General features: G+C 36.5%; 1 protein-coding gene across 3 annotated transcripts in view; it reads right to left on the reverse strand.

The window, feature by feature from the left end:
- The window catches only part of Kiaa0825 (KIAA0825 ortholog), a 383787-nt gene that overhangs the window by 340078 nt on the left and 28544 nt on the right, over positions 1 to 15165 (reverse strand). For all 3 annotated transcript variants that reach the window (XM_023561406.2, XM_063245350.1, XM_063245351.1), the window contains one exon: positions 2278 to 2409. In XM_023561406.2, the coding sequence (XP_023417174.2) occupies positions 2278 to 2408 (131 nt within the window). In that variant the 5' untranslated portion in view covers position 2409. The remainder of the gene's footprint in view (positions 1 to 2277; positions 2410 to 15165) is intronic.

Consider the following 15165-nt stretch of genomic DNA (forward strand, 5'->3'; position numbering starts at 1 on the left):
TCGAGAAGATCAATAGTCACTTGAGGTGGTTCTGCTCTAGGTTCATTTTAATATATGGGCAATAAAATAGTTTTTAATTTTAAATTATATACTTATATTCTGTACTATATTTTCTTTTTAATATTAACACCTAAGTTTCAATCCAAATAACAATTGATGAATGTAAAATACAATATTTTAATCACTGTTTTATTTTTAAATGTGATTTTTTTATTGACCAAGTAGGGCAGGAAATTATGTACAGATGGTGCAGCAAATAAAAACAAAGCAATATATAGAACTGTATCAGTAGAGTAACTTGCTTTGTTTTGATGGAGCCTAAATACCATTGTAAAGGGAGAAGTTTATCTCCTAAAAACCATTACCAATTTAAAAAAAAAAACAAAACAAAAAGACTTCCAATTTTAAAAAAAGAGATCATCACTTTTTAAAAAAATATATCATCTAGATAAACAAACTGTTAATCTATTTAAGCAAATACTGTTCTCACTTGCAGATTCTATTACATTAAAAACTATCATATCGGGGCTGGGGATTTAGCTCAGCGGCATAAGCACCTGCCTTGCAAGCAGGCGGTCGTGAGTTCGATCCCTGGTACCGATAAAAAAAAGTTAAAAAAAAAAAAAAAAAAAAAAAAAAAAAAAAAACTATCATATCATGTGTCATTTTATAAATAAAATAAAAATTACATAAGTATACAGTGACACTAAGGTTTTATTTGGTTATACATAATACCAAATATACATTCTCATCAGTATGGTTAAGTTATATATAGATGCTGTCTTTAAATATATGTATAGTATGCATGCATGTATGTATGACAAACACAAATTAAAAATAAGTTGAAATTAAGGGAAAATTTTTCCCTCAACTTTTCCTTATATCATTAGCCTTAGAAAATGTAACTGTAAGTACTTTTCACCTTTTTGACATGTATCCCTTGAAAGACTAAATATGACTTTTGTCAGCTTTATAACCCATTAGTGTTCTTCTCAGAAACCTGAGAAATAAGTCGTTGGATCCCAAATATCAAGGGAAATGGTTCCCCCACTCCTAGTTTTGTGGGAGAATTAAAAGCCTATCTACTGGGCAACTTGCTTACTTCAAAAAACTACCTCTGTCAGAAAGACACAAGAAGTTTTCTTCACTGCAGAATAAATTCTACTAATACAGGTGGCTTCTGCAACTGCTATGGTAAAGTTAGGATAAACTACGTATGATATAACACAACTACATATGTGTTCTCAAGTCTTCCTACGTGAGGATTAGTGATTGCTCATCTTGTTAACACATATGAAATGGACTGCATCAATTTTGATATATAGTGAAGATATATATATATATATATATATGATATATATAGGTGAAGATATATATATATATGTGAGGATATATATATATATATATATATTTGGACATATATATTAGCGAAAGTCATATATATAGACATATAGATATATGTGATATATATATATATATACACATTATTTTATATACATACATATATCCTTTCCGTGTTGGTAATTCTCTTACTGAGTTGTCTGTGATGCACTTCATATTTTGGTTTAGTGCTTAATCAACAAAAAAGTGTTGTCTTTCTCTACGTATTTCATGGAGAGGATTTCTGTGGAAGGAGGACATTTTGTTTTTTTAGTATAAGTCCTCAAGAATAGGCTTACTTGTGAATTCATTTATGTTTGATGGTATGATGATGAAGAATTGTCTCAGGAAAGCAGGAGGAAAAATACCACAGGAACATTTCACTTCCTTCATTCACTTTCTTCGAACCAATTGAACTATATGTTAAATGTTAAAACAGGAAAGGCTATTTGTCATTGCACAATAGATATTTCTACTGTGACTTGCAAATTTGTAATCCACGACTGATGAACTAGAACATTTGGCCAAAAGAATTCAAATAAGTGAATTACCTTATCATAGCATATATGAATACATATAAAGACAAAGTCCTTCCTATCTTAGAACATGTATTAGTGGGAAATATAAAACTCCAAGAAACCATTTATAGCAATCTAATAAACTAATTTGCCTGTTAGATGACAATGCCTATATTTTTTCATCTTATTAAAGTACTAATCAGATGAAAACAAGAGTCGAATTCTAAGAAACAGAATCTAACCAATACTTTTCAGTAAAGTTAATGAGACTTAAAACCTAAAATTATCTAAGAGCAGGAAACATTAAAACCAGACTACGTGAACTTTATGTAAATAAAATGTGAAAATAACTTGTTTTTTAAAATTTGACAATATTTACCTGGTAGCATTTTGTTCAAGCTGTTCATCAATGTCGCTGAAGATCTGCTTACACTCAGAGTCTCCGGGAAATGAATTTAACAAACATTGTAGGTCAAAAGTAGTGTGGGAATATTCATCAACACAATCCATTCTGAGGAACCAAGAATAAATAACAAAACATGTCAGTTATTCTAAAATGCCGGGGAAAAACCCTCCCAAGTTCTGCTACTAAATTAAATATACTGATTTCTTTACAGACACAAGGAGATACGGCAGTGGAAGGAATTAAGGTATTATCAAGCTAGGTAGAGTGTTTTGTTTTCTCAATTCATGGTGAGTAACTTCGTATTCACACTTTAATATTTTGAAAGGCTAATGTCCACAAGTTAAATGCAACATTAAATAATATGAAATCATAAGACCCAATTAGACAAGTTTGGCCAAGATTTATCCTACAAGAGAGCCCATGAAATAGTGACAACGTGTCTATCTTATATCTAAGATGTCTTGCTTTTCTCTTCTACGTGAAGCTGAACTACATATATATTTTTTTTCCCTAGGGTAACATAGGAACACTGCAGAATATGTGACACAACAAAATTCTAAAAAGTTAGTGCCTTAGGACCTGTGAATTCAGCATTCAGTTTTTGCAAGCAGTTTGTAAGTAGAGGGTAAGGGTTCCAGCCTGGACTCCACACCTCAGTTCTGCTCTGTTCTTTCCTTTCCATTGCACATATTCAACTTTCATTACAGTTAAAGGCTTTCTATTCTAAAAAAAACCCTAAACAACCAAACTTCCAAAAGATAACAGTAGAAACTCTGACAGTGAAAGTGGCAATTTTTAGCTTAAAGCAAGACATTACACAGAAATTAATGATTAAATTGGTTTAATAATTAAGAATGTGTTAAGGAGATGAAGAGGTTGTTTAAAGTTTTTGGTAATATGTCATTAAATATTACGGGAAATTTTAGACATTAAAATGGCAATCAAGTCCCACTCAAGCAACTTAGCAAGATACTCTCTCAAAATAAAAAGATTTTAAAAGAGTGCTGGTGTGGCAGGGTGGGGTGGGAAGTCTGAGGATGTAGCTCAGGGGTAAAAGGACCCTGGATTTAATCTGCAATACCAAGGAACAACCAAGACACTAATATATGCAAAAGAGGAAGCCCCTGTGGTAGTTAGGAGCCTCTGTCTGCCCAGGTGAATGAATGAATGAATGAATAAGAAACTACTGATATGGTTTTCATGCACATTTCATTGCTATATTGTGGGTAATGTTTTTGTTCTTGTTTGGTTTTTGAGACAAGATTTTGATATGAAATTCAGGCAGGTCTTGATCCCAATATGTATCCTTAGCTGGCCTCAAACTTACAATTGCTTGCCTCTGCCTCCTAACTGCAGTGATCACAGGTGTGTGCTTGGCTTGATTCGTTTTTCTGTTTGTATTTTTTAAGGGAATTCATTCTAAACCTAGTGCTAAAAGTCAGCACATTCTTGTATTAGTGATTATACTGAGATAGAACATGAAAATACAAGTACTATATAATAGGCATGTAATAAAAGAACCTCCTTACTTATTCAAGACACTGGGTCCTGGATATTAATGTTTCAGCAAATTGTTTAAGTCTATTGAAGGAAAATATAACACCTTTCTTTTTTAATTCCTCTCAAAATATACATGGTCAAAAATGTATATTATAAATTGGGTGTGGAGGCACATGCCTATAATCTCATCATGCAGGAGTCTGAGCAAGAGGATTGCAGCAAGTTTGAAGCAAGCCAGGGGTTATACAGAGTGAGTTCCAGGCCAGCTAAACTACATAGCGTGGTGCTGTCTCAAAAACAAAAATGTCTACTACATTCATAATTATCTAAATAAATTTTAAAGAATACTGATCTCCACAGACTTTTAATGCTTAGTTATTACTGAGCTAGGAGATTAGGGTGTGGCAAAGTGGCTGGGGAGGTAGGTGTGACTCTTGAGTAACAAGATCTCAGAACATTCACACAGAACAGTTCCCAAAGCTCTGCACATGGACTTCTGGCGAGAGCTCCAGCAGGTTTTCACCAGCATGGTCTCGACCTGAGCTCGGCCTGAGGAATGGGATCCCAGCACTGCCTCCAAGACCCAGATGTAGAAGTTACCTTAGGTTTCCTTGAGATTGCATCCCTATAGAAAGATACAGATACCAAGAAGACCTTGCTATTGTGGCTTTCCTCACTAAGGTCCATCCTGCTTTCTCTAGGGTGTTCTTTTATCTTGTTTCTTTTCTCTTTTACTCCACCCAAACTCACTCTGAAAAGTCAATTTCTACTTTACTCTTCACTTTTGTCAATAAATTTTGTCACTGCTTTTTGCTAATTTCACTCAACTCTTCATTAAGGGCAGAAGAACCTGGAATCCAGTTCCTCACAGAGGGGTAAGCAAGCCAGAATCCAGTAACACTGAACTGGTGAGCCGCTTTTAGAATAAGCTACCTGACAACATTAGTACTTTAAACATTAGCACTCTAGTCATTTCATATTTTAGGAGAAAGTTTGGCAATTAATCATCTTCACTGCCATTTTTAAAAGGCTCTAGCTCTAAGACAACATACTATAGGAAATACACAATAACAAATTAGGAGCTAAATTCATTTCATAAGAATGTTTCATAATTTTCATTCACTTCACATAGAATTCCTATACATCATATCTTGCTTAGTATATTTCAAATATAACATTCTATCTGAAAATTCACTTTACTCAGTAAAATAATGAAATAAAGTAGTAGCCTATTCTAATTGTGTCTACAGTTTTCTCACAATCCTTGGAGTACAAGGAGAGAAGGAAGGAGGAAAGAGGGCTTACAGCTTGTATCTGGATATCCACCCAAAGCCTCATGTGTTTATAGGTGGGGCCTTTTGGAGCAGACTAGATCTAGGGCAGAAGTGGTGAAAGCACGGCATGATATAGCACACTGTTATCATTGAAAGCTTTAAAAGTTTTGCTATCGCTGTTACAGAGTGTGTGATACTGGAATTACAGACTGGGTTAGCCCAGCCCTAGGTATAGTTAATGCAGCCCCACCCTGGCTGAGGGTGACAGCATCAGTAGCCTTATATCCTGGATGGAGTATAAAGTGAGAGGTGGCAGTTCTTCCACTTCTGCTCTGCTGCTTTGCTGTCTTCTGCCTGCCACACCACGGACTGTTGTTTCTTCTCTGTGATTTGCCTGTGCTGTGCTACACTGCATTGGAGTGAACCAACTATAGACGGAAGCCTCTACAAGCTATGTGCCAAAATAAATCCTTAACTTGTGGGAGACAACTCCAGTGACTCCCGTTGAATGCAAAACGATTACTGCAGCTTTGATTATTTGGAGACTTATTTCATTATATAATATGTAGAGAACTGGCTATGGTATTTCCTTCTCTCTTCAGTTGGCTCTAAGCATTGCAAGTAGCTAGCTGAGGTAGTGGTTATAATCTCTAAAGCCAACAGTCAGTCCTGTTTCCTCTCACAGTGCTCTCCCATAAGGGATATGAGCACAGCGAGATGTTAGAGCTAACAGCTCTGGGAGCATCAACTGGGTAGGAGCCTCGAGGTAAAGAGGCTATGACTCCCCAGGGCACAAGAGTTTACATATCAGAAACCAAAGTAACAGCCTCCCAAAACAATTCAGCTGCTACCTTAATTAGATTATGTGAATTGATCCTTCTGCATATCTTCATCTCTGCAATTTACAGCCAGGTGGGGAGATTCCTTTCTCTCCACCTAGCTAGCCAGCTCAAGTTACTCATATAATTCCCACTATCCTCACTGTCACTCATCTCTAAGCCACTCCCTTCTTCACAAAATAATAAATTCTGGGAGAGGCCTAATACCAAGGCCTTTGTCCACACATCCTCATGGGGATTGGGCTTAGGACCCCTTGGCTGCCCTTAATTTGGAACATGTCTTGGTGTCTTTCCTCTTGCTGTGAGTTGCATTGGTGGTAGTAGATTGAAATTAACTTGCTGAGATTCCAATGATGTCTCAATGGGATTACAAATACAACTTTTTGGATTGTGAGGAAAACTAAAATGAGGATTACAATACTTGGATGACTGAATTCAATATTTGGGATTACAGTATACCTTGTGCATGTAGGGTACTTTGTCCAAGAAATGAGAAAGGTAACTAAAACAGGAAGGGAGGAAGGAAGGAATGAAAGGAAGAAGGAAGGAAGGAAGGAAGGAAGGAAGGAAGGAAGGAAGGAAAGGAAAGGAAAGGAAAGGAAAGGAAAGGAAAGGAAAGGAAAGGAAAGGAAAGGAAAGGAAAGGAAAGGAAAGGAAAGGAAAATAACAGGGTTAGCACCACACAATGGTGAGGAAACACTGGCTGTGACCTCACAGCAACCTGTGATCCTATCCTTGCTCCGTGACACACATGTTGAGTCTCCATATGAAATAACAGATAATAAATAAAGATTTGGTTAAATTTTAATTACCCCATGTAACAGAAGCTAACAGAGGTTAGCTAGTGGGGCTGGACCCTGGGCTTCCTGGGTACTGGTCTAGGTTCCCAGCAATGCTCTGCCCGGGTCTGCTCTGAGACTCACTGCACTTCTTGGAATATCACAATGAGAATCCGTCCAGCCCACACTTACCATTTTTAAAATGGGTTGTAAGCATCATTTGTCACACCACAGAGTGGCCACTGTACACTCTCAAAGGACATCTTAGGTACTATAACCATTTTACTAAGTTTTTTACATGATTTCATGTCATTTGTATGGTTGAAAGAAAATCAGTTATTTTGTATTGTTTTTGTACCGGGGATCGAACTCATGACCTCATGTTTTCCAGGCAGGTACTTAGGGTGTTGAGCTAAATCCCTGGCCTTTTGTACTGTTTTTATATTGAATATGTGCATACATTTTTCATTGCAATCAGTTCAGCAGTAAAATAATGAACCAGTACATTGTTGAACATTCAGAGGAGGTCGGCAAATGTGATTTTGATGGATTTCGTATCTATACAGTTATGTGATTTTGTTTTTTTTTGCTATTTAACCTCAATGTGGAAAATAATCGACAAATACAAAGACTACATCACAGAAAGTCACGTGATAAAATGATAAGGCATCATGATGATGGTTCAGAGCTTTCCTGTGATCTGTCTGGGTCCGTGAGACCTCTACACCTACAATACCGTGTAGAGGGGATTAAGGACGAAAGTCAGCTGAGGCAGCAAGTTTAACATGATTGTGGTAGGATGAGGGGAAAATGGTCAAAAAGAATTAATAGGGTAAAAAATTTAGCCACAGTAAATGAGGATGTAAAATGAGAAATAAAGGAGGGTGGAAGGAGTGGCTGAAGCTGGAGACTGATCACACTTGAGAGGCCTGGTTGGAAAATCAACAGTGTCTGCAAAAAACGAACCACATGAACAAACTGCTCCAGTTCAGAAAACACCAAGCTCCAGAGGATCCAAGCAATGGGTTCCTAGGGAATGGGGTTCTGTGTGACATTAAACTGCTAAATGTATAAATAAACAACTCTCTACAGTGGTTGAGCAGTTCCTTTCCTCTCATCTGGACAGAGGGCTCCCCCTGATCCCAGCTTTCTGGGTCTTTCATTTCTTCACCTTCTTGCCACCCTTCATGGTCCTCGCCCTGGGCAATTTGAGAGCAGCATGGGTCACAGCAGGAGGGAGGGTGGAGCATGGTCAGTGATGCTGAGGTTTGGACATGATAGTTTCTGCATTCCCATGGCAGTGAATCCTCATACATACACTAAGCAATACTGTTTTCTAAGTAAAAGATAAGTCTGACCTCAAAACAGAAAAGTAAACTACTAGAGGTCCTATGTAGTTGGGCAAACATTTCAGTAGTATATCAGAAAGGTAAAACTACCTTTAAAACTTCAGGAGAAAACAAGAGGATATAAGGCTACAGGTTAAGACAAGGCTTTTATATTCTGTTTCTGTTCCTGTACTTATAACAATTAACTTGTTATTTGAATGACAATAATAATTTGATGTGAAAGGCATGAAACCTCTAATCAATGATTGACCAAAAATGGGAACTATAACTTTTGAAACTATAACTTTGGAGTTGCCATTCCACAATATGGCTTTAAAATTTTCATTTGTACATTTTCTCATCATTTTTATATAAAGTTAAAAAGCAGCACTTAATGTTTCCAACAAGTAGTAACAGTCAATCTCATATTAATTATTACATTTTAAATGATTAAAAAGCTATAGTTTAAAGAATTATATCTAAGCAAAAATCTGCAAATCAACTTTCAGCCCTAAGCAAATTGTAACACTTGAGTTGCAACTTCCCAAGAACAGTGACTATAAAAAAAAAAAAAAAAAAACATAAACACCGCCAGAAAATATTATAAAACAATACAAAATATACAGGTATGTGACCCCAAAGCCCACAAAAGTCATTCTGGAATCTCACTTTAACATATTTTATAATACCTCTCTAGTCCTATGATCTATTTTCTTTGTTTAAACCCAACTAACAGTAAGAGTCCTTATTTCACTTCCTTTTTATTTCTTTAGCAAAACTCCAGAGTGCCATTCTTCTGGTGAGCCAACAGAAGCTTTGAAAAATTCAAAGAAGAAAGAAAAACAAACCAGTGGAAAGAAATCCATAGTGAAATCAAGCAAAGAAAGGAGGAACATTAGGATCATGTAGTTCCTTCTCCAGGAAAAGCCCAGTGAGGAGGCTCACATGCCTGCTCATCTTTGGACACAATGAAACTGACTTGACCGGTTAGCTCAGGCTGGGGTAAAGTTTTACCAGTCAGAAATCTGTGTCTAATGCACAAAAAACACTGTGAAGGAGCATTATAAGGGAAGGGAGTATTCTGACTAATTAAAAATAATAACAAAATCCATATGCAATTTAAGAATTTTTAAACGTTGTATGTCACAAATCAAGAATCAGCAGATATAAGTCCTGATCTTATTGCTGCTAAACTCTTAGGGACCTGGGATACGGAATTCAGTCTCTTGAGAAAGAAAGAGCTCACATTTCTCATATATAGAATTAGATGGATCGATTTATTAGGCTCTAAGTATAAATTTATTGTGTTCTAAAAGGAATAGTAGAAGGACATGTTTCTGAATGCCCCAAATCAGCTCTTTGAATAGATAGATATATTTTGGTCATTATTAAAACTATCTTTTTTTTTTCTCTTGCATGTTTAGATCTTTTTATTTGTTCTTTCATTGTTTTGGAGACAAGGTTTCATTATATTACCCAGATTGGTCTCAATCCTGTAGGGTTAAATTATCCTCCTGCCTTGGTTTCCAAAATAGCTAGTGGGCCTCTAGGCATCCACCATTCTGCCCACCTGCAGCAAGTTTTTGACACAGTGTCTCACTACGTTGCCCAGGGTGATCTCAAACTTGTGATCTACATGCTTTAGCCGCTTGAGAAGTTGGGATTACAGATGTGCACTGTCCTCCCTTGCTAGAGATCCATTTTTAAGTCTTCTCTTTTTCTTTCCTCAGTCCTGACATATGGAAAGATAAATTAGAATCTATATCTTAGCAAGAAAGAATATGAGAAAAGAGGAAATGTGAGGTGGAAAGATATTCTTTTACAGCAATGAGGAGATCCCTTGTACAACTGTGACCCACACCACCCACTCAGGTTCCTAAAACATTTTAAGAAGTAGCTAACTGACATGTCCAAATTCCTGTGACTTGGCAGACTCTAATCAGTAAGAGGTGTCTTAGGCCAACTGAGTTGACACTCCTCCACAAAGAAGAGGGGAATCAGAGCTGAACAGGGCATTGTGACTTCAATCTGTTATCATTCCTTATATTCTTTATATCTTTTGTATTACTCCTTGTATTGCTTGTCTTACTTACTTTTCTCTTAGTGCTGAGACAAAATATCCAACACTCTTAAGTTAAAAGAGGAAAGATTTATCTAACTCACAATTTGTAGAGGTTTCAGTGCATAACTGGCTGGCTCCAAGGCTAGGTGGCACATGGCAGAGGGCAACAGTTCATGGCAGCAGAAGACACCAAAAGCAACAAGGGGGGAGACACACCTCTTTCTGTCCCTTTTATCTTTTCCAAATTACCAGGGTTATAATGGTGCCAAATCAGTCAGTGGACTGATTTAGTAAATCACATACTTCAGCCACCTCTGAAAAAGCCCTGTGACTGCATGAGGCTTTGGGCAGACATTTAGACACAAACCATCACATTGCTGGTACAGTCGGTTTGATAAAACAGCAAAGTAAAAATAAAGTGTTACTAGGCTGTCACTTTTAAAACTAGACCAGCTAGTTCTTCTGACTCATTAACCTATGACTTCTGACATTATTTAGCTCACTTCTTAAACATTTTAAATAGTTCAGTGAACTCATTCTTTGAGAAATAAAGTGATGATGGCTAAATAATAACATTAATGATATTAATAGCTAAATCAGCCTACCACTTATGTGAGTCAGGTGTTGTTCTAAGTACTTTACGAAGATGAACCTGTTTAATTCTTAACAATGTCCTAGGGATAGATACTATTATATTCTCTATATGGATGATGTAGTAACTGAGGCTATAAAGGTTTATCACCTTCTTCCCCTATTTCTTTCATTTCTTTTCTGTCATCCCTCTCCTTCCCTCCCCTGGTCTCCCACTGCAGCCCCCCAGCCACACCCCTGGCTACAGACAGGAAAAAGGTTCATTGCTTGCTCAGTATCACTTAGATAGGAAGCGGCAGAGCTAGAATTTAGACTACTTCAAAATTGTGCTTAATCACAATGTTATAAAGTATCTCTCAGTATAAATTCACATTTTAAAAAACTATTTTACCACTAAAATGTGATTTGTTTTCTGTCACACACATTTGATAGCTTTTTCTAGAACCATTATACATGTCCTTTATTGTAAAGCCTATATATTTACAAAATAAATCTTCTCATAGTTATATGTTCCTCTGCGATATTATAAAGTTCTCAGAAATACCTTTCTCTTAATTGCTGGGAGTTAAAATTTTAATGTTTTAACCTCCCCAAAAGAATGAAAAATATTCAAATGGATCACAATTTGTTAAGTAGTTGCTAGTGCTTATTTATTGAAGTCTTTTGGTAGGAAACAACTTCTTATTCTATTTATTTTTCCAACTTTAATCCATATATTAGATTTCTTTTCATAGACTGCTGTGCTCTCTGCTAATAATTATGAAAGTTCTGAGTTCTATAATTAGGTGATTTAAAATATCCATATATATCTGGTAAGTACTCATATTAACATACTACAGCTACTAAAAGTCACTTTTAAAACATAAAATACTCTTCAGTTAATGATTTATATGTGCATGTATGAAGTAGAAATTGACAGGATCAGTCAGAATACAGTATTGCAGCTTGACAAGCAAACAGAATTAATTGTCATATGATTTACTCACCAAGTCTGACATTGCTTTATTTTTTGATGCACTGCTCTTTCTCAAAAATATTTTCATTTTAATAACTCTTTATAATTTTCAGTACACAACCCTAGCCAACTCTAGTTTTAATAGAAATGAAGCCAAGATAAAGTAAAAATGAATTTTAATTTTATCATTCTTTTATAACTTGGCAGTCATACATTTCAGATGATTTTAAAGTTATAAAATTTATTGTATGTTTTGAGATTAGAAATAAATAATGCTGCAAGTCATAGGGTTAATGAATAATGCATTTTCAAATATAGTAAAGGCTTATTAATTTAGAAAAAATAGTAAAAAATAGTAATAGAGCACTTTAAAAAAACAGTTGTATTATGTATCAACTGGGTACAGTAAACATAGCTTATGAGATGTCAGGTACAATTTTTCTTTTAATTATTAGGTAATGATTTGAATTTAGGACACTTTATATTTAAAATGAGGGACTTCTAAAGGATTTAAAGCTCTCAAAGTATGTCGCAAGAATTTAAGAATTTCTCTTAAAATGTTGTCAATAAAAAAAATGTTGTCAATAGTATTAAGTAGCTGGCCATTTATTATGGTATATTAAAATATTGGTAATATTGTTAATTAGATTAACAATTTTATTTTTTTAAAAAATCTGCCTTTTTATGATTTTCAGGGTTTTGCTCCAAGAGGTATGACAATATCATGTCTCTGTTAACTGATTATAAACATATTCAAAGTTCTTTTCAGAAATCAACAAAACCCTCTCTGGGACCCTCTTCCTCACTTCATACTTTCTGCAAACAGGAGTCTGTATTTTTCAATTCTGTGTTTGCACCACCCTCTCCCTTGGACTAGAGTGCCTTCTGGCTCAACCCTTACAATGAAACTGGCTGAGTGCTTTTCACTTCCTATCATTCTTAGTCTCTTTTCACAATATGGAACTGATAGCTACTCCTTCCTTGGAACTCACCCATCTCTTGACAAACTTCCTAAGCTGTTCATAGCTGTGGGGAGACACCACTTTGGGTAGCTGGTTGGCTCATTCCTTTTTTTAGCTGATACGTAGCACGTGGATATAAAATGTGGGTTCACTTCTGTGTTACGAGCCTAGCTCTCCTCGTCATACTAATCGCCTCACAGTTGAACCATCAAACACATAACTAAATGAACGTGAAGCTGAGAATCAAGGCAAGGTCAGGGACTCATTGGTGATAAACCAGTGAAGGTAATTCTAGCCTCCCAAGAGGAGGCACATGGATTTTGTTGGCCAAGGCCCCTGGAGCTGCACAGTTCCTGGCTTCTGAATGCCCACTTATGTAATCTTCTTTCAGTTCTGTGAGATACACACAAATCCTTTCCCTGCTCCACTGCCAGATAGCCACTCTGATTTTTTGTTATTGTTTTTGCTTACATTAACCAGAGTGGTTTTTATTAAAGTTGAAGTCATCTTGATTACTTCCTCTCATCTCCACCACTAAGCATAGATATTCACTGTGGATATTTTCTCTAGATCTGTGATAAGCTTAGGAGCACATTACCCTAAATATGCCATTAGCGCCTGAGAGAACAGCTGAAGCAGAAAGGCCTTCCTCCCACACCTTCATCCTGTGCTCCTGCTCTGCAGTGGGCCATAACTGCAAATGCCTCTCTGTACCCCAAGGAAAGCGCTGATCTCTGACGACTTAGAGACACAGAAGAGCTGAACAAACAGGTCTTGCTATGTTCACCCAGTTTATCATATTCTTTTGCCCTCTAAATATACGTCTTCATGGCTGCCCATAAAAATACACAAGCTTCCTTGTGTCTTTATTTCTCCAGCCTCCCATATAAACTTATATTACATGAATTAGTGTATTTTTCTACTATTAATCTTGTTCGTTAGAAGTCCTGGATATGACTCATCTCACACCATGTTTGTTCCTCATTTTAAATACTCTTACTAAACATTCTTCATGTCAATTCTTGCTGATTTTGTGTGATTTTATGATAGTAGTTTTTTCTTCCAGTTTTAAAATTGTATTTTATTCAGTGGGTTTGCTGTTGTTCAGACTTGAGCACAGAAATCTCTCTCTACTGGCTTTCATTGTGCAGGGTTCACAGACTACCTTATTCCCTCTCTATGGTACTTTCTTCTCTTCTTATTCATTTCTGCTGGAATTTGTAGTCCTCACTCACTGTACATTGCTTTAACTGAGGAACTGCTTTCATCTACCATTACTATGTTGAAAATCCAAAATCTATGTCTCTACTTCTAGTCTTTCTTCCAAAATCCCAGCACATATTTCCAAGCAATCAATAGACAATTACACATGTCTACAACTTAATACAAGAATCTTTTCCTCCTAATGGCTTCTTTTTTCTACCTTACAGGTTCAGATCAACGTAATCTCGTTACCCTTTATTCTTGTATCTTAAATAAGGTGCCAGCAACCTATGGCATGGCCTGTTTTTGTATCACCTGGAAGCTAAGAATGCTTTTATATTTCTAAAGGATTGTATATATTTTACAGGCTGTATGTGGTTCACAATCTCCAAATATTTACTATCTGGTCCTTTACAATAGAAAATTTACTAACTGTTGCCTGAAATGATCATTTAATTCTTTGGCCCTTTCTCTCCCAAATATCTTAAATGGCCACCAAATGTTCTCAAATGTTATGTTTCCCTCTGTCTATTACCAGTGTCCCAAATGTCCCAGGGTCCCAAATGTGAACATTATGTTTTAATGAAAAAGATGGAGAAACCTCCTATCTGGCTTCTAAGACTCACATCTCAGCGTAAGAGAAATATATATTTGACTTTTTACTTGTTTGCCTCCTTCTGGAACATACCCCCAAAAACTTTTGGAATATCCTAAGTGATAGAAATACCTTTTGTTATTCATGCCTGAATTTATGCTAATGAGGTGACTCTTGGTAGCCTCTGGATGTGTTTAGGATGGGTAAAGTTCAGTGGTAACAAACACTGGAATAGTGAGTTGGAACTTTCAGGTCCCTCCCTTGCTCCCCAGACGCTCCGCTCCTCTAATCCAAGCAGGAAGAGGGTGGGAAACTGAGTCCAGTCACCATGGCTAATTATTCAATCAATCATGACCTCAATAAAAGAGGTCCAGAGAGATTCTGACTTGTGAAACACATCCATGTCTTAAAAGGCTGGTACCCTCTGAGAACACGTGGAAACGATGCCACAGCCACCCTTATTTTGTTTAAGCATCTCGTTAATCTGGTTGTTTGAGTTGTTATCCTTTCTGCTGAGTGTAGTGTAAGTACAGGGCTTTCCTGAGTTCTTTGAGTCTTTCTAATGAATTATTCAACTTGAGAGAGGACCTGTAATGACTCTTGAATTTGAACTTGGCTGGGAAGTGTGGGCCATCTTGGGAACCACCTGTGGTTGGCCTCTGAAAAAAGGGCAGTGTGGGATCTGTGTCAACTCCAGGCAGTCTTTGTCAGGAATCAAGTAATTTAATTGTAGCACACTAGGTTGGTATCTGCTTTGCACAGGGCACCTGAAC

This window comes from Cavia porcellus, unplaced genomic scaffold, assembly GCF_034190915.1.
Source record: "Cavia porcellus strain 051 isolate PalLab524CR breed Dunkin Hartley unplaced genomic scaffold, mCavPor4.1 scaffold_2, whole genome shotgun sequence".
Classification (NCBI taxonomy): domain Eukaryota; kingdom Metazoa; phylum Chordata; class Mammalia; order Rodentia; family Caviidae; genus Cavia; species Cavia porcellus.